At 32.3% G+C, this 27734-nt stretch overlaps 1 protein-coding gene across 2 annotated transcripts; it reads right to left on the reverse strand.

The window, feature by feature from the left end:
* Positions 1 to 1164: 1164 nt before the first annotated feature.
* Positions 1165 to 23399, reverse strand: LOC148311120 (uncharacterized). 2 transcript variants are annotated; one of them, XM_088257214.1, is made up of 3 exons: positions 23111 to 23399; positions 3967 to 4141; positions 1165 to 2708 (listed from the first exon to the last, which is right to left on the reverse strand). In XM_088257214.1, exons 1-3 carry the CDS (start codon positions 23260 to 23262, stop codon positions 2544 to 2546), a joined length of 492 nt encoding a protein of 163 aa, XP_088113340.1. In that variant the 5' UTR covers positions 23263 to 23399; the 3' UTR covers positions 1165 to 2543. The 2 variants fall into 2 exon arrangements, with proteins under 2 accessions (XP_088113340.1, XP_088113341.1); XM_088257215.1 differs by lacking the exon at positions 23111 to 23399 and having other exon boundaries at positions 3967 to 4938.
* Between the last annotated feature and the right edge of the window lie 4335 nt (positions 23400 to 27734).

Below are 27734 nucleotides of genomic sequence, written 5' to 3' on the forward strand. Positions count from 1 at the left end.
ATATATCATTTATTATATTATATATAAAAGTGCAATATTATTTAAAAATAATATTAAGAAAAAAAATCACGACATCTGTTTCAAGACAGTTAAAACAAAACATAAGACAAAAAACTAATCATGAACGTATTATTTTGGTTTTATATTTGATCAACAGATGCTGCTTTATAAAATTCTTTGAAAACTTTTACAAGCAAAGGAAAGTACCATCTAGCGTCGACAATTTAAAACATTTTCAAGTCAGTGAAAATATACAATAACGTATATTAGTTTATGTTCCATAGATGTCGTTATGTTAAAATATATGAAAATTATAAACTGAAAACCGTGAAAAAATATTTTCAATACATTATAAGCAGAATTTTTCAAAATCCATGGTTGTGATTAGAAAGACTATTTATGTTGTAACTTTTTTGCTAAAAATCTAATATTAAATATAAAATTCAATTATATGGAATAGTTTTTTTTTATCTATAAGTGATGTCATGAAAAATATCGTTATGACTAGATTATTTCCTGTTCATTAGGATTGAAGTGAATGTTTTGTTTTTATTTTTTTTAACTACACTACCAAGGATATCAAAATATTATGTTGGTGTTAAAATAGACGATAATCATTATGAGATAATGAAATATGATTTATCGTTTTTTTCGCTTGATATAATAGACTGGTAAGTTTTTTTTAAAGGCTTGGTAATGTAAGTATACCTACTGGATTATAATTGCATGCATTTTGTTGTTGCTAACGGAGATCTCATTAAAAAAAATGGAGATTTGTTTGTTTTGATTTTGTTGTACGCATCTGCGTATGTAAAAAATCACAATATTATGATTTTTCAAAAATAATAATTTCCAATGTATGTAGCGTCATTTTCGTAAAAAAAAAACTCCTCAAAAGTACTTTGCTATATGACGTTTTTCCATTTTTACAATTAGATAATTTACGTAGATCTTTACGCAATGCAATCTACAGGTAAAAGTAAATAGTTTATAAAGTTAAATTTACAATTAGAAAGAAAATTCTCTTTTTAAGCAACTAAATAGTTGACTTACATTTTTATAGTAAGATAAATTTTGTTTGTCTTTGTTTGTTTTATGGACATATATTTCAAAATTTCATTGTTCAGGTTGATGTTTGGAGGAAGGAGGAATAAAAGATAGGAGTAAGTTTTCATTGTAAAAGTTTTTTATTTTTCATTTTGCCAAATATATTGTCTCTACATTTTAAAATGTTTTTTTTTTCAGTTCAGTGTTTTATTATTTTCCGCTCTCGTTCTTACATGGTTCATATGCTTTAACAATTACGCTAAATATATGAAATGGGCAGATAATACACATAATACATTTCGTCATCTCCCTACAAGGACAATTGGCTCAATATGAGCTAAATTGTTGTTTTCTTCAAACACTAAAACCTATAAAATAAGATTACATTAGTGACACGATTCTATCTCCATTTTTAGAAATACAAACGATTCTTTTGTTTTGTCAGAAAGAATAGTTTTGCATTTTCCAATAACAGTAAACATTTTATAAAAGGTTTTAGCCATAAGAAAAACATTGGCTAGGCTTGAAAACATCGGACTACATCAAATTGGAACTCTTTCATTCTATTTTTACATATTTACATATATAACGTGCACCTAGTCACAATATTAAAATTAATAATACATTTTTTTGTGAATTTCTTATAATAAACCTTTTCTGATATTTAGTTGTTGAACTGTTTTACTGAAAAACGTGTTATAATCAATCTTTATTTAGAAAAATGAGAGTTTAAAAAAATAGATTTTATAGAATTGAAATCTGCGAGGAAATGTTGAGATAAAAATAAACGCTCTTTATCGAACTCCGTATAGTCTGTTCCACAATATAGAATAAGAGAAGGCCACTCGTGAATGTGAAAATAATACTCGATTACAATTATACATTAAATCTATTGGCCCATCGTTGCTATGTGCGCGACCGCTTTTTCTAATATTACAGACTTTGCATATTCCGAAACTTTTACGGCCGCTCACAGTAATGCTTAGGAAATAAGAGAATTAAACTAAACTTTCTTTCTCGACATTCTCTCAATATTTTCATCACGCAATAAATATTATAAAGTATTATTAATGACTTTTATTGTTAAAACCACAGCAATGGCTAGCTTACCGGAACATGACTTATCTATATATTCATTATGTCCTTTACCAAACTTAACGTGAGACGTATCACCTAACTTTTACTTATTCTCGGTGGTTTTCTAAATCATTATGGCTGTTGTTAGCAATGTAGGAATACACAATATTAGTTCGATCACAGTTCACTATTCTGCGCAGATCGACAGAATGGCCGTGAGAGAACAACACTCGGTTCTAAATACTGTCCGAACTCGCTACTTTCATTCCATACTGTCACGCTCGTATTCTACTAAAAGAAAGTGTATTATAAAATCTTAGTTTCTAGGCACAAGAAGCTCGACACTTCGGAGTCACGAGTGATATGCGGGTGGCTATCACACCATAATATCTGGGGGAAGGGTGTCGCGGAGGCTGCGATCAGTAGACGTAGATCTGCTTCAGCTGGGGCTTGAGCTCCGGCGGTATCGAGTACACTTCCTGTTCGGGTTTCCTCTTCACCATGCGTCTCCAGCGTCCCTCGATGTTCTTCTTCAAGTTCTTGAAGCTGGCTCGCTCGTTGCCGATGGGTTGTAACATATTGTCCTGGGAACAAAATAAAGTAAACTATTAGCAATCGCGTTGTGTCTCTTTAGTGAATGCGGGCATGTACTAGGAACCCGTGTTACAGCCGAATAATGCACGCGCTCACAAAGGGTTCAACGCCCTAAATGTCCATCTTCCCCTTCTCGTTGTGAAATGTGCCGACTCGATGTGACCGATTCAAAGCTTTCCCCGACGCAATTAGGTTATTGGTGCATGGAAACGGGTAGCACAATGTCCATTCGCGAAAAACGAACATGATATTTCGAAACAGTAACAATTCGGAACGGGCCACCTACTTTCGAACCGCCAAAGTGCTTGGGAAATCCGTGCCGAACGTGAACAAGTGGAACTATAAAACATGACGAGTCCTCAAATCGTGACAGCATTGTAGAGATGGATACTACTTGTTATATTATTCTTTAGCTGAACGGCAAAAACACATTCTACACTTCGTGTTTGTTACCATTTACCATTTGGTAATCCGCGAGATCTACACAACATGCAAAATACAAGGCTACTTCTCATTTTCTCTCGCGTTATATAAATCCTTGAATATGAAATGGAAAGCTGACGATTCAAGTAGAAATAAAAGCTATTTCTCAATATCAGCAAAAAGTCTGATTTGCATTCTCTTAATTATAATGTGAATTTTATGCATCGATTACCGACCTAACCGTGTAATGATAATGAACTAAAAAAGTAAGCGTTCTCAGAACGCTTTTGTTTTACAATGGCAATCGTTCGGTGATTGAATTTCGTATCGCTTTCAATATTCTTGGCACGTTCGTCAGGTAAAAAAAAGTTACCTACGAATGTCCACGGCCGACTGCTTCGCAGACGCCAAACGAAATTTGAATGATCGATCGACCAATGAAACGTTCCCGGTGAGTATTGCCCATAAATCCATATTATCAAGCTGTCCGTGGGTTCCGAGATAACGGCATTTATGATAAGAATACCATAAAACACGAGCTGGGAAAACGGTGACAGCGATGGGTTTTGTTGAGTAACTGTGTATTTTACAAATGAGTGTGTGTAAAATATGTACACTCGTAGTGTGTGTATGTGTATCCGTTGAATAATGTAAAGTGTGGGTAATGTGTTCAACGGATATTATTGTTACACGTTTTTCGCAGTTTCGCAAAAGTATGATTGTTTCGAGCTGTATCCGAAACCGGCTGTTCAAATTGAAATTGAAAGATGTTTTTGTATGAAATGGAGATGGTGATGATTTGTCGGATAGAAGTGGGAGCGTTACCTGGTCACTGTTGTAGACGTAGGGCGGGGGCAAGGGCGGCGGGAACTGCCACAAGGGCTGCTGCCGGAAGGCCACGGGCTCGGCAGCGGGGGCGGTGGTGCAAGGCGGGGGCGCCTGCAGGATGACGTCCGCGGGGTGCACGCTGTTGGAGTGCTCCTCCCGCTTCCTCAGCTTGCTGCGAACAATGCGGATAGCCATCATGGTTCCGTTGCTTCCGACCATCTTAGGTTCTAGTGTCGCGAAATGCTAAAGTCTGGACTTTGTATCAGTCTGTTTCTCGCGCGGAGAAACTTCGGAGGCTTCTAAAGTTCGATTCCTTCGAATCTACAACTTAACTAGCACCTTTGTCCGTATCACTCGACGGTAGGAACGGGTGGGTTAGTCTGTCTTAACAATAAATACGTATAATTAAGTATCACAATTTATTTGTATACAATATGGAGATATTGCACTTTATCACTTGTTTCAGTTAACGTTCCGAATCTCGACGTGACGGCGATTCACACTTCGGTTTACGCGAGTGAACTCCGTAAAACTGACTAGAATATATGATAGTAAAGGGCGGCAGGTGCCTAGCAAAGCCGGTGCTCGTGCCAAACTACCTCGACTGCGTACTCCATGCGTCTGGTTACTGGCGCCTGCTCGAGCGCCTTTATATAGCCTCAGCGAAGGCGACGTCACGTGGAGAGGCGGGGAGGGGGGAGTTTTTTCAGTCACGCCGCGTCCCTCCCCCTCGCCGCCCCTTAACGGTCTAATGACAGCGACTGTACGTAGAATCGGAAACGTCACCGACACCGCTGAAATGTTTTATTTTGCTTTATGTAACCGCGACTTCCCCGATACCCGCGAATCTCTCCTCGCAACGGTTCTCGCCCGAACCGCGTCCGATTCACCGCTAACGGACTAACGGAAGCTGTATACTTTCAGGCGGCCACTTCGCGAGAGTCTGCCCCACTGCCATAGGCACTAAGTACTGCTGCACCGGTCGCGTGTCCCACGAGAAGACGGATCTCAAAGCTGATACATTATGCATCTCAATCGAGGCCTGGAATCGGTTTCCTCGTTGTATCATCACCAGAGATGTATCACTATCTACAATATACGATTCCAACTACTAGAGATTCATTGTTCGCGATGAAATAGCCGAGTCAAGGTGGATGAGACGGGTTTTCTGTAAGGAAGGTAATATCGGTGTCCTCCATACGCTACTATTTATAACGAGGGTATACGGTGTCAATTTGCTACCTACTCTCATAACTAAGACAATTAGCATTCTTACACGATGTACTCGTTCAGTTATAATTCCTAATCAATGCCAGCACTCATCGGAGTATTTGAACTCATCCGGTGGATAAAGGAAGCCGACTTCACAAGCATTTAGATAAATACAGTATTAAATATTCATAATATATTTTATAAGTATTAACCAGTTTGTTTTCATTAATTGATTCGGCAGATACTTTGTGGTACTATCTATCTACTTTAAAGGTTTTTTTTTATCAAGAATAAGGCATTTACTAAGTAAAACTATAAAATGAATTTATTTGAGTAATATTGTTGTTGAAATACTGTCATTTGAATTATAAAACTCATTGTGACGATTTTTTAATTGTTATTTATCTGTTTTTTCTTTAAATATACAACTTAGTAGACCCTAAAAATCAGTGATTTGAATACATATTTCAAATATAAGAATCACTTTACAGAGTTAAGAAGGAAATATTTATTCTTCTAACATCGATTCGTACGTCATAATTTATATGAAAAAATATGTTCTAACACCGTGAAAATCAGTTACACGAAATAATTCTTGAAAAATCACAATATTCTGTTATTTTAAACCTATCAATGTACTACGTTTTACGTAATTGCGTACTATGTAATGGATCTTAATTTGAATTTACGCATAGCGTATAAAAAATACTACAAGAATATTCTACAATTTTTCCCGGAAGATTATAAAACAAAAAAAAAATCTAACCATAACGTCGCTTCTCGCAGGGGTTTGCAAGGAGAATAGAACGCCACACCACTCTGCCTTTGTAAACAATCTTCGCTTCTTCCACGTTCACGCATCTCCTCATAATTACCTGCCGATTATTCCGAATCCTGACCTGACCACTTTCAAATATTATTTGATCACGCCAAGTTTTCAACGGTCTTCTTCAGCTCCTATTCGCTTCATATTTTTTTTATTGTTCTTTCCTAATACATTCGTTACACATGTCCATACTATCTCGACATACCTTTCTTAATTGTATCGTTGATGCTTATCTCAGACTTCTTTTCTTATTTCACCTTTCGAACGTCTTTCATACACCTCACATACGTCTGAGAAGTCGCATTACGATCGCATTCGATCTACTTTGATTCTTTTTTGCCAACTCAATATTTCACTTCCATACATTGAGGTTAATTAGAAAGATTATAAAATGCAATAAATTAAATGCACTATTCTGTCAACTCAAAAGGAGAAAACTTATTTACTGTTTTTTTTTATCGAGAGAAAGCATTTCGGGATCAGGTATTCTATTTTAAGAATAAGTCGGTAACAAAAGCGGTGGGTTTTAAAATAAGCGAGTCGTGAGAGGCTGGGAACTAGAGAGAGAAAGTTGCCGGCAGAGAAGGACGGATGCTGGCAAGAGACATTTGCTGAGAAAATAACTGAAGGACAGTCTCGAACCGCTGACCATAACTTGCCCTGAGAAAGCGTATTACAAAACACAGAGGAGCCCTTCATAGAGGCCGATCACGTAATATTGAGTGACATTAGACGTTACATCGCTGTCAATGGTATAACCTGCTAAATTTAGAGGTCAGCTGAAGCTGTATTGAATCTAAAGATCATTAAAATTCAGAATATCTTCATTTAAATCATTTTTATTAGATGCCAAAGAAAATTCTCCTTGCTTATTATGTACAAGGATTTATAACATATTTAGTTTACATGTCTTAAAAATTAAAGTGAATGAGTATAGTTATAATAAATGAAAAAGGTTGATCCCAAAAACAGTACAATAGACACAAAGGATTCAACATCTTACATATATCTTCATTTTTTTTAAATATTATTCATTAGTTGCCTTAAAAAATTCTCCTTACCTATTAAATATAAGAATTGGTAACATATTTAATTTATATGTCTTAAAAATTAAAGTAAACGATTATAGTTAATAATTAATTAATAAGGTTGATCCCTAAAAACAATACAATAGATACAATCGATTCAACATCTTATAACAATCAAGATTTGTCATATAGTTAATTTATTTTTCTGATTCGTCTTGTTATATTTAAGTTATCATCATTAAACCCTTAGTTCTTGAATATAATGATCAAAATCTTGTACTCCAGAATCCAGACATAGGCAGGTAAGGTTGGATTAGGTTGGGTAGGTTAGATAGTATGTATTGTTAGAAAAAAATAATGACAGAAAAAGAACAATTTATTTTATATCATACATATATCGACAAGTTATGAGCGTTCAAATATATTTTTAAAACAATTGTCTGCAGTCTAGTTTATGTATGCTAAAATGTTGTGAAATCATAGCTATATTCCAATCAAGTAATATTCCATATATAGTTATGCAACGATTATTAATTAACTTCCAATAAATACCATTCAATAAAACTGATACACACCTATACAAATTCGTCTTAAACTGAAAATAAATTCTAGAACCTTTTTCACATGGACTGGATGTTTTAAATTAACTATGTACTCCTGTCAAGATTTTTAGTTTTAATTTTAATTTAACTTGGTAAATACCATTATTTCAATACCAAGTATAATTAAAATTAATAATGGACTATCGAAAAATGAGAAGTATTAAGTGACTAGAAAATAAAATAAAATATATTATTTTTATAATGGCACTACCAGGAGGTATTCAACAATTTTTAAAAAAAGTTTCAAGACGAACTGAATTTTTCATTTCTATATTTAGCTTAAAAATGGGTACGTAGGCATTTTGAAACCTTTAACTGAAAGATCATCTTTTTGCAAGATATAATAAATAATATTGACTAAATTTGGATATTTTGTAAAGCGCCATTTTCGTAAAATACTACCTCAAGGGCGCAGGATAATCATGAAAGATGAAAGAAAGATCAAATGTAAAATTTAAACTAAGCTTCATATAAGCTATTTGAAAATTATGCAAAACGTATCGAAACACGTGTCATAATAGATTTTAAGAAATAGGGGTATTTGCTTAGTAAAACATAAATTAAAAATTAAAGATGTCATTCAATCATCATACTGAATATTTAAGGACTGTGGAGTCAATGTTTATTTTTTAATGGTTTATTATTTATTTTATGTCTTTTTTCTTCTAAAAACATGGCTGGACAATAGAAATTACGATTAGAAATTACAGTAGGTATAATCTATCTATTTATTGTAACTGCAGACAGTTGGTAGAATTTAATATCGAATTGTTGGGTAATATATCCGAAATTAAACACAGCTTATTTGGTTGAATTCTACATTTATTTATGTATATTTTAATGCGTGACGCGTTTCATCTTCTTAGGACATTTTTTGATATCTCATCAAAGATTAGGAAGAATATGGAAGTCTGGGCATTTACGGGGCTTACGACCGTCATAGGCTGGTTTAAGTGATCACTTTACACACGTGTAACATTCACCAATTCTACCCATTATTGACAACCACACTACTCAAATTCTTGGAAGTTCTATATATATGAACCAATTTAGAAACCTTGTTCATGAATCACTAGAACTTCACTAGAGACATCTATTGGTGAGATGTAAAGAAGCTTTTTATTAAGCAGTAACTCTTATATTAGTATGTTCTTAGGACATTATCAAACACTGACTAAAATTATTAAATACGAACAATAATTGCTATTATTAGTATTGTTAGTTTATAAGGACAATTTGTAAATAATTTTAGTCAGTGTTTGATAATGTCCTAAGAAGACGAACCGCGTCACGTATTAAAATTTACATAAATAAATGTAGAATTCAACCAAATAAACCGTGTTTAATTTTGGATATATTACCCACCAATAATCTATCTAGATTTATTTATGTTTTTTGTTTTGTTAGGGGATTAGGTAGGTATTCAAGGGGTCCTTCTGTGGGATAGCATGAGGTTTCAGACGCACTGGGGTACGGAAGGGAAGATAGGGGGTGTGCTCTTCTTCCTGCATTCTCCACCCATGGTCCTGCCTGCGGCCGAGGGGAGGGGATGCATCTGGCTACTGCGAGGTAAGGGAAGGAAGGGTTGGGGGATGAGGGGTTTGTAGGGTGCATTGCCCTGGGCCTTTGCCATTCTTAAAGCGCTGCTGTCACGTTCCCAGAACAGAGATACGACACAAAAAAAGCTACCTTCATCTTCTCAGACAGATGCAAAAGGTATTTATAAAAAAATCTAGACCAACCATCTCAATATTCGTTTTAAAATATATAATCGTATTTAAAAATTTATTGATATATCAATTGCAAATCTAATCTTAAAATGTAATTATATTTAGATTCAATGACAGCATGGCTGGTCATATATACATATACATATATACGAGTATGTATATGTACATATGTTCGCCTCCGTAGTGTAATGGCAATCACGCTCGGCGGTAGCCGAGTTCGGTAACTACCCGGGACCTCCAGAACTACCGAGAACGGTAGTTCTGGAGGTCCCGGGTTCAATTCCTAAAGGGGGGGGGGGTCAAATAAATATAAGTGATTTTTTCACTCTGATGTTTATTCAATATACCCTGGACTGGTACTTGAAGCGGAGGACTGATCTAAATAAAAAATATACTATGTCAATCATGGGTAGAGGTCATATAAGCCCTGTAAGTACATATACTTTCATATTCTTCTTCATCTTTATTGAGATGTCTTTCTTTTACTGTTTTGAAAACAAATTCTACTTAACTAGAATAACATTAGCATTTGTTTACTCTCAGTAACAATAAACATGTGAAATTCTAAGGTTTTATACAGAATTTCGCTCCTACTCTCTAATAGGTTTTAACTTCGAATTGACACTTGTTCAAATAAACAAGTCATTGCGACTGCATTTACGTAAACAAATAAATATTTTTTAAATTAATAGCACTAGAACATAATTTCAAAATAATAATTTGTTTTCTCAAATCCGACGGAATGAAACGATATTATTAGTATAATATAATTCACAGATTAAAAACAAAACTTTACATAAAATCCCAAAAATGCATACCAAGTCCTACCAAAATTAATTATTCAATAGCCTGCGATGTGCGCAATGAAGTTTTAATATTATAAAGTTAAACTTATTAACATGAATTTTTTTTCAGATTATTAAGTGGAAACCTGTGATTGGTCATCATTTCCACCATAATATTTTCCCCAATTCATTCACAGTGAAGCGCCCTTGAGGTACTATCTTACGAAAATGGCGCTACATAAATTATCCAAATTTCTTATTATTTTTTATTGGATTTTTTATACTTATTGTTATTAAATACTGTGTTGTTTTTCCATTAAATAAAAAAATAAATTAGTAATGTCTTAATATAATAAATATACATATATATGCATATTATAGGGGGTCAACCAATATCAAGCATCTATCATTTTTATAAGAAAGAATATAGAAGCTGAGCATCCCATGGCTTCACATATAGATTAAATATTATGTATTTACAAAAATGTATCCTAACCTAACCTACCCTATACGTATTAGAAGTTAAGGTAAAATCAAACAAAAAATGGTGGGGCCGTTGAGGCATTGTTGCCATTTTATATGTTTCAAATAAAAATACAAACACACACATTTATAAAAATAAATGATGTTTATTTCAATAATTGATAAAAAAATATTTAGCTTAAGTAATATTTCGTTGATCATGAAAATATTATGAATTATGGAATTACAGGAATTATACATAGTGGAAAAGAAATAAGTTATTAAACACTCTCCTTATCATTCATCGTTCAAAAGCAAATCACTTCATAACTGCCATTTTGGAATAATCATTCCATCATCAGGTCAAATGAAGACTCATAACGGTTGTCGTGAAGTAGTGTTTTTAAGTAGTATTACACAAGTGAACGATGAATGAAAAGAAAAGTGTTATATTACCATACCACAAAGATAACAATGCTTTTAATATACAAAATAAGTTATTTACTTTTTTAAAGTATATTTTTTATTATCTAACGTCCAAGTGACTCTAACTCCTAGCTACGGCTTATGCAACACCGCTTATCATGACCCTACTTAGGCTTCAATTATTAGCTTTATACCTTCTTGTGAGTAGGTTTAATCTTTATTTTTAAAGTTACTATAACTTCATGTAATTTATTAGTAAAAATTCTAGGCAAAAACTTTCGGTCACATTTTTTTTTGCTCTAAATTAATTTGTATTTATTTTATCTCTTTTCTATTGTCTACGCGGTCATCTCGTGTTTTAGTAATTTGTCCTTTATTAAAACGTACGACTGACTATTCGTTCTGAATTTCCTTTGCGGTCAATGTCATTACAGTTTTCATTAAGCCCTATTATCAAAAATGACGATCACTTATATCAATAATGCAAATCGTAAAAATTTCGACGACTTCGTTTGAACATATTTGACAGCTGTCTAAATAAACAGAATGGGTAAGAAAATGCAGTACTTAGAAAACATATTTTAAATAATGTTGTAAAACATATATGGCTGACTAAGCATTGCACCCACGACTTAGTCAAGCTGGAATAAAGATTTAAAATAAAAAGATAAAATAAAATAAAATAATAAAAAAACAGTGATTTTTTAAGATTCTATTTACATTTAAAATGTAAAACGAAAGTAAATTGAAATTTCATTTTAATAGAAAGTATAGAAATATTTATCTGAAGTGTAATATTTAAAACCACTGCTAATTTTATTTATTTTTAAATCCTAGCTTTAATTGCAATTTAAATCTTCCCCTTCTTCTTCTTCTTCTAACCCTTATTCTTACCAAGTGAATATTATTGATGCAGTGTTATTTTGATATGGCTTTGCCTTTCGGTGACATGGAATGCTCTTCTACCAGTAGTAAGAAACAATAAGAGTGAGAAGATCTTTAGAAAAAAACTATAAACAAATTTGTTTTCTAAATCCTTTTCACAATTTCAGATTCCCTAATAAAATCATAGTAATGCGTCCTTCAGGTAGTATTTTACGAAAATGGCGATGTATGAATTTTTCAAAATTATTATTTTTTTATCATACATACGTGAATGTCACACCGATCGTTCATTCTCATTTTTTTTAAAGGAAGATGAAAAATAATCTAAATCAAATAAACTGTAAAATAAATTTTCACTCTATTCGATATTCACTTTGAATGTATTGTACTACTTAAAAATAGGTACCATATTTTTTTATTCGACCAGTACATTCGAATTAGTTACGTCATAGAGAATGTGTATTAAAAATCGGTTTTTAATGTCTCGGAAATTTCCGTAGACATGTAAATGAAAACGAGGAAAAAAATAATAGCGAAAATGACGACGTTAATTATCATAACACCTTTTTCCTTGTGACAGCTAATTACACAATCAAATTCTAAGGAAAATTGCCTCAAAACTTCTCAAAATTTACGATTTCAGGAGGCCTCTCTTTGCATATACGAGTATACTCGCTTATATAAATTATTTTCTAGATGGGAGTTGCATTTATTATAACCCTTGCTAATTATGTTCAAGGTTTAGAGATCAATTACAAATTCAAGTTACTAGCTAAAACATTCTGTGTTGGGAAAAAGAAGGAAAACTTGTGTGGGCTAATCAGGAACTTCTCAGCATTTGCTCATTGCTGGGAGAAAACCACGTAAAACTCCTCAGGAGAAGCCCGTCTGTTGAATGTCGTCAACAGGCCTTCCGTTCCACTAGAACAGGGTTCGGCATTTTGTGTCCTAGCTTCGCTCATATGATGGTCTTCATCACTATTCATAATAATTATTTCTAACTACCTGAACTAACCAACCATCACGACGCTTCTTGCCACGATAGATAGAGGAATAGAATAATATAATTATATTGTTAATATAAATAATTTCTGATTATAAGATTATGATTTTGTTACTTCTGGTAGACAGAGAGAATCGAACGCCACACTACTCTGTCTTTGCAAACATTCTTCGCCTCTTCCACATTCACGCATCTCCTCATACATACCCGTCGATTATTACGACTCCTGACCCGGCCGCTTTGAAGTATTTGACATACTTAATTGTGCCAAGTTTTCCTCGGTATCCCTCTACTTCTTTTTCCAAAAACATTCGCCTCAAAAAAATTTTTTCCGTTTTTTCCTCACTCATACGTTCCACACGTCCAAACCATCTCAACACACCTTCCTTAATTTTATCGATAATGCTTATCTCAGCCTTGCATTCTTTCCTTATTTCATCATTCGAACATATATCAAACATCGTTTTGCCACAAATTCGTCTGAGGGATCGCATTTCTTAAATTCCCTTTTTTTTAAACAGATTACAAGAACAACAAAAATCAAATTAATATTAATACAATCGAGTACAGTACATATTACAAATAAAATAAATTCACATTACGAAGCACTATACATAAATTATATTTATTTAGGTAGTAAATATATAAAAAAATAAATGTAATAAATATAACTTAGCTCTTTTGAAATTTTACATAAAACGCCATTATTTCGAAAATAAATTGAGATATGATCGGTAGACGTTTTCATTCCGTAATTCATCAATTTAATATATAAATGGATAATGAAACTGATAAAGTGTTAATTTTAGCGGCTAAATATAATTAGACGTCTAGTTGATAATATTAATTGGAAAAACCAAGAACTAAGGAGTACATGGTTCAAGAATTATATCTAGTATTTTGTCACACGTATATTGTTTCATTAATCTTATAACTAAATCCATTATATGAATGATCGTAATTATTGATTAGTGAAATGAATAGTTTTAAGATTTCAGATAAATTTCCATATCGCTCACTCCTTTCAAGAACGTCATAAATAAAAAATCGTCGATTTTCAGTTATGCATGTTTTCGGAATGCCCAGAAAATGTACTATATCCCAGCAAAAGCGGCATATTTTTAACTTAATATTTACCCGCTACAGGGCAGAAAGTGTTGTTTTTACATTTTGAAGAAAAGGTATTGTTTAATATTTTTTTTGAATATACTTAATATTTTTCAAATGGAGAAAAAACCTTCAGCTTTTACCTAAAAAGATATGTTGAACACTAAAAAGTTGAATAAGTGGCTTGATATTTATTTTTAATACATTGTATTATATTTTTAAACTTTAAAAACGTTCTCCTGAAAAATCAAGTTTTTTGATTTATGACGTTCTTGAAAGGAGTGAGCGATATGTTTTTGACGTTGAAATCATATTCATTTTTAATGATGACCCAAATATAATTTTAAATGATTTCATTAATTGATTCAGTAGTCTCTTTGTGACAGTATCATTCCATTTATAATTGAAAATTCACTCGGTAAATACCATTATTTATTACAAGTTGTATACAGTGTTTGAAAATGATGCAAAATGCATCAAAACACGTGTCACAATAGATTTCGAGAAATATAAATAGTGGTATTTCCCGAGTGGAATTAAAATCTTAAAAAAGTTTCATTATATTTTTATTATTTAAAGCGTTTACTTTGAGGTTAAGTCATATTTACTTCTTTTTTTACAAAAATGTTGGTAATGTTAGTATGTAACCGTTCACCAAGATTATCGTCTACCGATTTCAAGACGGACCCGTCATTTCGTCAGGACCATAACTACAACAGCATGCAAATAATACTACCCGTCACTACCATTCATGAGAATATTTGTTTTGATGGCATGACAGTTAAAAGTCCACGTTACAAGAGACGGATACCTGAACAAACAGATTAAGGGATCTACAATATAAGAATAAAGAAGAAGAAGAAGACTAACATTTTTGTAAATAAATTATAATAACTTTTAATCCCTAAAAAATAAAGGAGCTATGATAATATTAACCGCAGTTATTCCAGATATTGATATTATTTCCTTGCATATTAAAAACGATTTTTATGCAACACATTTTTCCAAAAGCTGTATCATTTATGAGTCATTAGAAGTACTTGCTTAAATGGTTAATTTATTTGTACAGACATAATTAGATTCGTGTTTCGAAGCCTCATTAGTAGAACATTAAGAAATTATATCATCGATATTGATAGAATATAATTTTGAGTAATTGATGAGTTGGAAGCAATAAAATATACCTCCTAAAGGTTAATGTTAGCTTTGATACCCAAGGGTTTTACACAACTATTATAAGTATATTCCGGTAAAGATAAAAAATAAACTTTTGTACAAAAGTCGTAAATTTTTAAATAAAAATAATAACAAGAATTGCGACTAACAGATTTTATGAATATTATTTGTAATATTTCTCTATATAATCTATGTTATTGTAAAACGACGATTTTGAAATGAAACTTCTTAGGTTGTGATTCCGTATTGTTACATCATTTGGTTTAAAGACGATTTACTTTTCACTTAAATTCGCGCGTTGAATCTACAATGATATACAGTTCATTTGTGTATGAAGATGGAATATGTAGGCATATATGGTATAATACATCTGTGAGATCAGACAATTTATATAATTGTAATTGACTAGCGTAAGGCGCTTTGTGAACGAAACCAATTCTATAGAAGGATTGGCAAAAATTTTAGCTTACTTTTAAGTTACAATTTTATTTGAATTTGAGATGAACGCACGCAGAAATACATACAAACATACACATACGTACTAAACCATTCGCAATTTTATATTTTTATTCTATCTACACAAATATAAATAAATACTTGTATTCATATGTGCAAACACCACCAAATTTGCATGACCAAATTTTTGGGGAAAAGTACATTTTGTTACATTGTAGAATGGGTGTGCATTTTATAAAGGCATCAAACCAGTACGTTTTATACCTTACATATGCTCCATATACGAGAAGAAGATTTGACTACCTACGGATTGATAGTTTGATTGACTAACATGTATAAAATTTTGAGCCAAAGATCTTAAAAAAGGTTGCAAGATTTTTTTGAATTTAAGATAACCCTTTTTAACGATTTTTTTTGTTGTTCAAAAGACAGCAAAGATTTTGAACGATATACTACTTTTAAAAAATATCTGGAGAATTTTTAAATATTAAATGTGTGTTTCATGTTTAATTTTTGATATCAATAATTGGGATTTCTCTGTCATTTCTACTATATCTTTAATACAATATCTTTCACTTGTATATAGTATCAAATTTATACATATCATAGAATTAAGAATTTAAAATGCATGTTGGAACACCTCATTTCATGGCGATTAAATCAAAACCATTTAATAGATTTATATTATCCACTGACACTTCGTGATGGAATTGCATTTTTAATTTATTATTAGATTAAAACCAATCTTTTTAGCTTTTCCACTTTTTTATTTGACCAGCGAAAACGAAACCCGGTCGCTGGTCAAATAAAAAAGTGGAAAAGATAAAAATATTGGTTTTAATCTAATAATAAATTAAAAACCATTTAAGTATATCCGATGCACCATTTGTTACGAATTTGAAAGAAAATTTATTTATTCAAATCACTAATGTCATGCTTTATTAAGTAAATATAAATGTATGTATATTGTACTGATCGATTGGTTTTTTACTTTACGTAAGAGATGTATAGTATTATTTATTTTTTATTTATTTTTTTACTTAGTAAATACCATTATTTATTGAAATCTATTTCGTCACGTGTTTTGATCGATTCCGCATCATTTTAAAATACCGTATAGAGATTACCACAATGTGACTGCCGAATCAATCAATGAAAGAATCTCAGCTCACTAACTATAAACCAACATACAAAATAACTTTGTTATAAAATAACTTTGTATCTTATTTTAACCTAATTATAATGTCGGCCGGTTTCAAAGCAAACAGCTGCTTACTTGGCACAAAATATATTTTTCCGAATTGATTTATACAGTAAATATTGCTATTTTGAACGTTATAAAATGGAAGATCATAAAGTTGATGGTTTAAGTATTGAAAATGCGCTTAGAATACGTTTAGAGATTAATTCAGGTAGTCAAAACGAGGGTCTGATAGCTGCCAATGCATCTTACATCTGTCATTTCAACATGCCGTAGTGTGCCATGGTCGCTTAATACGGACGAATCGATTATTAACCTCGTTAAACTAACCTCTTTTATTGTTGACAGAGAGGAAAGTCCATCTGTGTTGCGTAGGAAATGAAAATTGAGTAGTGATTACGGTAATTATTATATTTAATTACATATACAAAGTATTTTTAAACTATGCTAGATATTTAAAATGCCAGATGTATTAAGAAAAATCTACATCAAATAATAATAGAGCTTTATATAAATTAACTGGTCAAATTATAAGCTTAAATAAATATATATATATATATATATATATATATATATATATATATATATATATATATATATATATATATATATATATATATATATATATATATATATATATATATATATATGTTTTCAAGCGTTTCTTAATTATGTGAATAAAATCCGGGATTCGGACCTCACATACAAATGAAAGAGTCTCAACTTAATAAAAGCTTTCCTCATCCCACCATAGATATCTCTAGTGAACTCTCTTAACTTGGTATGAAACATCTATCGTTTTTATAAGAAAGAAGGTGGTAGTCTAAGCATCCCAGGGCCTACGATCTGGCCCTGGCTAGCTAAAGTGATCCTTTTAAACACTGTGCAACATTTACCATTCTGCCTATTATTGAACATCAATATTGTTTTGATTTTCGAAAGATGTATATATGCATTGCTGTAAAAATCCCACTCGTATCGTAGTTAGAACTAACAGATGAAACTGATATCTGCTTGTATAAAAATTGATGCTCCCTCTCTGTTGAGACACCTTCAATATATATTTCTACGTTATTTATGTCTATTTTGATAGGGAGATGACATTATCGGATTCGCATTACGTTTTTTTTTATTTGAAAGTAAGTTTTTTTTATGATTACAATTTTATCTTTAAATAACAACAGTAATATATCTTGACGCCACCATATTTTGATAAAATTTAGACAGGAAACAAATTACACATAATGCTTTTATGCAGAATTTTTCTGCTATCTGTAGTAGGTATCTACGGATTTTGATAGCACTATCTAACGCATACATAATTATGTAAATTGATAACGAATTTTTCATGTGTTAGTTTTTTTATAATAAATGTAAAATTTCTTAGGACCATAAAATTAATTCTCACCGTTTTTAATGAATTATTAGAATTCTTATCATAAAAAGACGAGAATTGAAATTCATTAAAACACTTGTGTTATGGACGTTTTGAATAGATTACAGTAAGTGAAATGACGTGTGCTTGGTTACAAATACATTCATATTTTTAAGAAATTCGTTGTTATAATTTACCTATTGACGTTTTTTCTGAATGTTTATGTAGATTTTTAGTTTTTCTTGTGTGAAAATTATAAGTACCTACTCGGTTTGCATTAATTGATTCGGTAGTCAGTTAGTGTAAATCCACTACTACTACTACTACCATCACGCCGTTTCCCCGCAGGGGTAGGCAGAGAGGATGGAACGCCACACTCTTCTGTCCTGACATACACTCCTCGCCTCCTTCACATCCATACATCTAGACATACATGCCCTCCGATTACGCAGACTTTTGACACCGCCAGATTTTAGGTTCTGATTGATCTGATCGTGCCAAGTCTTTTTCGGTCGTCCACGTTCTGTTTTCCTTCTCACATTCGCCACATATATTTTCTTAGTCATTCTCTCGCTATCCATTCGCTCCACATGTCCATACCACCGCAAAGAACTCTTCCTAATCTTTTCAATTATTCCTCGTTCAGCCTTACATTCCTTTCTCCCATGTAAATCCCATGTCCCAAAATGAGAAATAGAAATTACTCATCAGGAATATGATATATATATGACTAATGTACGTAACATGTTTTGAAAAATAAATAAATAAATAAATAAAATATCTACAATATAGCATCAACTGTGTTTTCACAAATAATTTTCACTAACACATTTTGACTAAATGTAGTCAGACAAATGTGCGACAAAACGATGTATGTTCGAATGGTGATATAAGGAAAAAATGCAAGGCTGAGATAAGTATTGTATTGTATTAGTTTTGGCCATGTCAATCGAATGAGTTAAGAAAGAACATCAAAACAAACTTATGAGGCGAACGAAGTGGAAAATAGAAGTTTAATGTAAATTCACATAATATATTTGATGATGATGTTGAATGTCACAATAAAATTCGATTTAAAAGATTTTTTTCTTTAAAAAATAAGTTTTAAAAAACAACGATGAATAAATAATTTTTTTAAATATTGTAATATATTATTATACCTTAATCAGTTAAAGTATTCGCTGTGTGATCTTCGTCAGATGAAATCGAAACTTGATTTCATTTTCTAGAGTGCTTCAATACGGAACTTATATGATTTGATTCACTGTTCACATTCCATACATGACACACGAGACAGCCTACATGCAACCATGTGCATATGTAATTAATATACCGAGCATAATGAACTAAAACATACAAAGCGAATGTGAATTTGTAATGTATGGAAGATGTACTCTGGAGAAAGTAATGTCTGCTTCGCACGAATAAAGTTTTATAAAGAATTATGCGAGAAATTGGATTATATCACATTTTCATAAATAATTAATTTATCCCGTACGTTATTTAAATTTACTTACAAAAATCCATTTCTATAATAAAGTTTTACAAAATCATACTTGAAACCCTTGCCATAACTTAAATGTAATTATTATTATAATGCAATCTCTAAACCCTTATCCGCACCCCAATGGTGCATAGGGCAATGCATCATATAAACGCAGTGTTATATTGATCGTTAACACATGAAGGAAAAGAGATCAGCCCTCAGCTACAGGTACCAGTCCAGGGTAATATTGAATAAAGATTTGAGTGAAAAAATAACTTTTATCACTTACATTTATTTGACCCCCTTGGAAATCAAACCCGGTACCTCCAGAACGGTAGCTGAACGTGCTGACCACTACTCTACGGAGGCGGACAATATAAATATTATAATGCGCTAGTTAAATTCACTCAAAATTTGTGTATGTTTTTGAAGATTTACGATTATGCACAAAATAACATATTTTTATTTATTTACACATATGTTACAGATAATGTAACAGCAACTCACGTAATTCTGACATTTTTCATGGCAGAGAGCTTGTTTCTTGATGGTTGCATAAATATTGTATAACCACAAGCATTGTTAAAATTAAACGTGTTAGAATTGCGTGCTATCCCTTTTCTTTCTTTTTCATTTAACCAGACCACAGAAAAACGTGGCAAGGTATAGCTAGTTGATAATAAAATAAAAACAATGCCACATTTCTGGCGCGTGTTGGATCAAAACAATTTGTTCGATTTTCCAATCAGCTGCAAATAGTACAACAGTTGGCACTTTTGGCTCTGGTCTTCTGATCAGGCACTTCGGGAATGAAGCCAATTGCTCACGTCACAAGTCAGAATTGGTTACTTTGTCACGTGAAGGTGTTCTCGCCGTAGTTGAAAGTGTCGTGGTGTCGTGAAGACGCGCTTCCTATTACGTCGTCAAATATTTTCAGAACGCCGTTCCCGCCTCTTTCCGACATCACAAACATATTTACTTGGGATTTTTAGATTGCTTTTTCGAAGAATTTACCTCAAAATATTGTTGTTTATTTTGTTGGTTTTTTCCGCATATTTCTAGATTCCAACAAAATGTTTCGTAGTATAAAAAATAAAACAATTATACCTTCTTATAAAACTCGTTTCGTAACATGGATAAATATTTGTATTTGTTGTCTGAGAATTCGTTAATTGGGTATATATTTGCGTAGTTAAAATCTACAAAAATTTTATACATTTTTAATTTACCTTGAACCTACTTAGTAAATAATATTATTTCTGAAAATCTATTGTGACACGTGTTTTGATGCATTCTGCATCATTTTTAAACTATATTTTAACAAAAAGTGGTATTTTCTAAGTACAACTTAAATTAAAAAATAATACATTTTACAACAACATTTTTTATACAACGTGACTGCCGAATTAATTAATATTTTTTTTATTTACTTCATTATCAATTTTGTGTGAATTGGAGTTTGTATTTATTAATTTTTACACAATAATTTGAATTATATAAAAAATTACAAATTGTAAACGGTTGTCCAAAAAGATGTAGGTAAATACTCGCATTTACAACATTTTGAGTATGTCCAAATACTTGTTCACAACTCTGGATTATCTCCAATTATAGGAGTATTTTTCATACTATTACTATTTTTAATGCTAAGACTTCCATATTCTTCATCATCTTTGGTGAGATGTCAAAAAAAATACTCGTATGCTGCTTATTACATGGGATTGAATTTTATCACTGTTTCCTTTACAGTGATTGGTTACAGACCCGATACTTACAAATTTCTCATGCAATCGACGGTTTCTTGAAATCATCGCAGATTTTTCTTTTTAACTATTGAGGGTGTCCCAAATAATATTAAGTGTACCATTTAAGTGACAGCATCTCTTGGACAACCCTGTGTTTATTTACTTAGGTTCGGTTGTTCATTTATCAAAAACATTAATAAAGTATTTTTTTATAATAACAAAATTATCCAATCGTTATGTAAACTACCATAATTAATATTGCGAATGGGCTGATTTATTATTAATCGCAATATTTTAATCTCGTTATCATTTAAGTTCAATATATTCTAACCCGATGATACAAATAAAATGTAATGGAGAAATATCGTACCATTTATATTTTTTTCAAATTGCTGTTATTATCTCTCGACTCGAATTAGATAAATATGAAATAGTACTATAGCACATAATAGTGATTACAATTGCGTGATGAATTCTGTTAGTCCATCTCGTTAAGTTGTTTAAAATGATGTCAACTTTTGTGCAAAATGATAAGTCAAATACTTATGTCAAAATAGATCCATGCAATAAAACCATCTCCTTCTCAGTAACTGTAAATTATATCTGACGACGCTTTTAATTTAAAAAAATAAAATAAAATAAAAGGCATCATTAAAACAATTAGAAGTTTCTTCTTGTATTTGTATTTACCGTCGCAGTACTACCTTATCACATAAATTGTGATTGTAAGCCTAAAACGACAAATTATTGCGAACTGTGAGTAGACAGCTCTATTTCTCAGTGGAAAAGACTCTTTGTAATAATATACAACAGCATCAGATAAGAGATAAGGTCAGTTTTAATTCCCAAGTGACATCGCGGTTTAAAAATGCCTTAAAAGATTTAAAACACGAACGCGTACGTGGTAGCAATTATACGGTAAGTATTATTGCATTCACTAGTCATTATAATATAATATACATATGTTTAATTTGAATTAAAAAAATATCACTTATTTAATACCACTTTTTTGAGTTTCTAATGTAAACACGACAAAAACCATAGATGTTCTTATTAATAGGAAAAAATAAAAACTGTTGATAAGTATATCGGTTGTTTTCAAAACTAGGCGTGTTAACATTAATAAACTTAAAATAGTGATAGGTATATGTATTTTTTAAACACTCCTTATCATTCATCGTTCACTTTGTGTAATACCACTCAAAAAGTCTTCTTTGCGACTACCGGTTTAGAATAATGCCCTCATCGGGTCAACTGTAGTCTGTAGTTGACCTCATGAGAGAATGATTAGTTTAAAACCGGTAGCCGTTAAGTTTTTTTGTGGTATTAAACAAAGTGAACGATGAATGACAAAGAGAGTGTTATATTACCATACCACAAAGTTAACAATACTACTTTTTAAATACAAAACCTATATAATATACCACTGATCGTCAATGAAAAGATGTAATTAATTTAATTTGTTTGATGATTTCATCGGATAGTTAATACAGAAATTAACTGACGTAAATTTTGACATTACTTTTTTATGTGAAGTGTTAAAAAATCAAGTGAAGTGGGCATTCGTTGGTCTGATAGCAGTTAAATAAATAAATGTTATACATACTGAATAATACAATTTATTGAATATATTTACCCTCTTTCGTGAATGGACCTTTGCGTCCTACCACACTTGCACAAAATCACTTTATCAACTGCTAACACAATAACAGAATTGCATTCCGGAAGCATGCCTACTTCGCAATTTTCCTCTAGGCACTTCATCATACTTCGCTTGACGTTTACCATAAGCGTATTTTTCTGTAACACAATTTGTCCTGAATCGTCCACGATATATGCAAAAATCGTCCGGGGGGATATGAACTCACAGGGGCCGATTGTTGGGGCATCCAATACCGGTTCGATATCGACCGACGTCTGAATATATTGTGAGTAGACGAATAGACTGGCGCAAAGATAGACGGGGAACCGCTGCTGCCCACGTCACGGGTCAGACATATATGTAACAGAGGCAAACTCGCTAGTGGTCGGAAATTTTGGCATAGCGTTTCGCCACCAACTGATCAATGATAGCCGCCAGCATAGATTTGAATTGCCCGAGTTAACAATCACCTATTATTCCTATTCTAATCAAAGTGACTTGCTGACGCAATAGGTCCATCCGTCATGCTAGCTCGGCTTGTGCGACTGCACATCACTATTGTTATTTCTAACGGAGTACAATAGCCATACGCGAGCCGAGGCAATATTTGCATACCATACCTCTGTCAAACAGTAATATCGGTCGACGTGCAAATAACCGATAAGGAATGTAATGTTATCTTAGAATTACAAGGTTTAACTTTAATTAAAATTCTATAATGATATTAATATACTAAAAACATTGTTTAGATTTTTTTTAGTAAGATAGCAGCATTCTATCTAGCCACCTGTATATGATTATCTATATTAATAAATAAAAGAAAACATATATTATTTTTGTATTCCCTGAGGTATTGTCCGCCTCCGTGGGGTAATGGTCAGGACGCCCGGCTACCGTACTGGAGGTCGCGGGTTTGATTCCCAGAGGGGGGGGTCAAATAAATGCTAAGTAATTTTTCCACTCTAATATTTAACACTGCGTTTATGTAATGCATTACCCTATGCACTAACGGGTGTGGATGAGGTTCCACACCCGATGGTGCATAGGACACTGCATCATATAAACGCGGTGTTATCTTGATCGTTAACACATGATCAGCGATCCGCTTCAGGTACCAGTCCAGGGTAAAATCGAAACTAGAGTGAAAAATCACTTTATTTGACCTCCCCTGGGAATTGAACCCGGGACCTCCAGAACGATAGCCGAGCGTGCTCACTATTATACTACGGAGGCGGACATACATACGGGGGCTGTAATACTAACCGTCTAATTCAGAAATCAGAGAAAAAAGACGTTAAAAAGTCCTAAAAAATCACACGCATACGCGCGTGTGCCTATTATTAATTCTCATCGTGATTTTTATAAATAATCAGCGCCATCTATATCCAGTGTGTCGGGGGAACTTTGCCAAACGACAATGCGTATTTTGGACACAATAATGTTGTAAAACGAGAGGGTACATGTGTTTTCTACTCCTCCAATCCGCGATCACCGACGGAGGCGTATTGTGACACGTGATGACGAGATGTAGAGACAGACTACGACACGACCCAGCAAGGTCGAGGGAAGTGATCTTGAATACTCGATAGAAAATTTCCTCAGCTTCAAAAGCGTCCGCATTTTCAAATGGTAATGTCTAATGATAGACTGTATATTTCAATTGAGCGATTTAAGAGTAATCAATTACACGAATCATCTCCTATTAATTGCAGTCAGTATGACGGAGGTCTTTTATAATCGCAGGGATTGTCACTAAGCGTTTAAGACAAGGCCAGTTTAAATATGTATCGCCTTCATGATGTACGGTGATATCTCGCGTAACGAACGCCTCGCATTACGAACGGTGTGCATAACGAACTTTCTGGTATAACGAACCTCGCTTCACACAACGGACTGTATCGTATTTCATCTTGCCACTCGAACGCTCCAAAGTCACACGCTTCCAATGCACTTGTACGATGAAACTGAACGTTTTTTTGCCGATGAACGATATCTATATATTTATTATACCTACATAAATATCTTGTAACTACACACAAATTGAGATACATATTTTATTGCAAGTAAACTCAATTCTTAGTTAACTTACAAAAAAAAAGAAAATCGCCATGGATTTGCACAAAAGATATCGAGATGAAGACTAAAGAATTCATGGATGCTGCAAAAAGAATATATGATTGGAAGGCATGGCCTAGATGACGTGGTCCATGATGGAAGGACCTACAACCTGAGGATGGATAGAGCTGACCCCAACAGTCTACAAAAATGATATGTTGGGATGGAGCCAGGAAGAAAAATGAGAAACTCATGTTCGAGTTTGTATCGAGCGAGAAGTCTTGGCTTCAAATCCCAGAGGGATCAAAATAAATATAAGTATTTTTTTAATCTGACTTTTTATTTTATTTTACTTTATAATCCTGGATTGGCACATGGAGCGCAGGACAGGGCATGAAGATGATAACCTTTTCTTTGTATATTCAATCAATATTACACTGTTAATATACGATACGGTGCCCTATGCACCATTGAATGCGAAAGAGAGAGAGAAACTCACGGGGGAAAACGTAGAAAAATTGATCTTAAAAAATGGGGGGAAAGTGAGTATCTTTTTTATGTTACAGTCCCATATTTTGGGTTGCAGAACGAATTAATTATTTTAATATGCAAAAGATTCACATAACGAACTTCCTTCTGGAACGAGTCAAGTAGGTACGTTATACGAGGCATCACTGTACTTAAATTTCAATTATCCAAACTGTAGACAACCTTATATTACAAATATACCTAAGGCAATTTACATTTCATGAGCCGTCATCTCACATTATAAACGATGCTATGACAAGTGTTATACGTTTATTGCACGTGTTAAAACATTTCAATGCTACCTTCAGACAGAAAGATGTTTTATTTTGAAAATCGTGTATGTAAAAATAATTCTAAACATCTATTTAATTTTAATAATATCACGGGTAAGAATAAACTCATCTTGTTTTGGCAACAAAAGTGAAATAAAAAACAGTGAAAGGGACCGTGAATTTTAATTGCATGCTGAAGCATTTTTAATTTAAAAGAATTTACAGATTTTTCAATTTAGAAGTAATCCTTCCAGTATTCGTTTTGTTTTGAAGGATTTTTTTCTTGAAATGAATGCAAGCAATTCTTGGCAAATTTTGTCATTTAAAATACTGTCAACAATAAATACGTGCATAATTACAACAAAAATATTTTATTAAAATTTTGAATGTATTAATTAGTAAGTATTTTTTTAAATTGTCTACTCACGCCCGATTTTTTTTAAATAATATACATTGAATTTTTTGTAATGTTTTGTAAGAATATATCTAACAAATTATTATTTAAATTTAACAAAAAATTTATCATCGAGATTCTCAAACGATTTTTCTATTCCAAAATGCAACACCAAGCAATTTCAGCAAAACTTCAAATATTTGGCAATCAAACATTTCAATAAACTCCCTAAAGAAATAAAAAAAATAGATGATATAAAAATCCTCAAGAAAAAAATTAAAGCTCTATACATTTAAATCTTTAAAAAAATATATTAAAAAAACTATTATATCTTTTATTATATAACATTAAACCACGAGTGTAAGTCCCTTTCCAAGCACAAGAGCACAGACTCTTTTATGGAGAGGCACAGCGAATCGAAATATAAAAGTTCTACATATGTATAAATGATTCAAATGTTATTATGTTATAAATAAAAATGTAAATATATTAAATGAATAAAAAAAAATAAAAAAAAAATAAAAAAAATCTTTATATTTTTTAAAGTCCCAACCTTTCAATATCTCTTTTCTTATCTTCACTTTAGAATTATTTCAAATAAAAACTAATTTTTTTCCATGCAAAAACGCTGCTTTAAGATAACAATCAATTTCGTTAAATGTAGCCCGGATTTAAAGAAATGTAGTTGCGACTTAACGAATGTCGGGCCTCAAAAGTTATCACTATCGACATATCGCTCACTCCTTTCAACAACGTCGTATTTCAAAAATCGTCAATTATCGGTTGTTCATGTTTTCGGAATACCCAGAAAATGTACTTTATCCCAGCAAAACTCAATATTTACCCCCTACAGGGCAAAAAGTGTTGTTTTTGCATTTTGAAGAAAAAGTATTGCCTACTTTTTTTTTTAAATATACTAAAAAACATTCAGGTTTTACCTAAAAAGATCTGTTGCATAGTGAAAAGTTCAAGAAGGGGATTGATATTTATTTTTAATATATTGTATTATATTTTTAAACTTTAAAAACGATCTCCTGAAAAATCAAGTTTTTTTATATATGACGTTGTTGAAAGGAGTAAGCGATATGTACATATACGTATATTTGCACACATACAACATACGCCGTATCTAGTCAGCAATTAGAAAGCCCACATTATCAGTTTACAACCTAACGTACAATAATTACTTTCCAGAGTATATATGTACAAGTACAGAAGTGGTATTAATATTAATTGCGTGAACCTAATAGTGAAAAACAGCTGTCCGTTAATTACAGACTTACGTACGAGTACTATTCAGACTTTGCCTAAAACTTAAAGTATCTTTAGACGACACGAATAATTATTGAAAATAGTCAAACACCTGCCA

Source organism: Brachycentrus maculatus, unplaced genomic scaffold (genome assembly GCF_059751285.1).
Source record: "Brachycentrus maculatus isolate JH-2025_06_01 unplaced genomic scaffold, ASM5975128v1 h1tg000074l, whole genome shotgun sequence".
NCBI classification, from domain to species: Eukaryota; Metazoa; Arthropoda; class Insecta; order Trichoptera; family Brachycentridae; genus Brachycentrus; species Brachycentrus maculatus.

Bases quoted from the DNA above. Each gene is read 5' to 3' on its own strand.
- LOC148311120 (XM_088257214.1), bottom strand. From the start codon at position 23,262: ATGGTAAACGTCAAGCGAAGTATGATGAAGTGCCTAGAGGAAAATTGC. The intron at 4,142-23,110 runs GTAAATATATTC...CATTGTTCGCAG, and splicing joins AGGTCCATTCACGAAAGAGG to CAAGCTGAGGAAGCGGGAGG. The intron at 2,709-3,966 runs GTAACGCTCCCA...TTTTGTTCCCAG, and splicing joins ACGTCTACAACAGTGACCAG to GACAATATGTTACAACCCAT.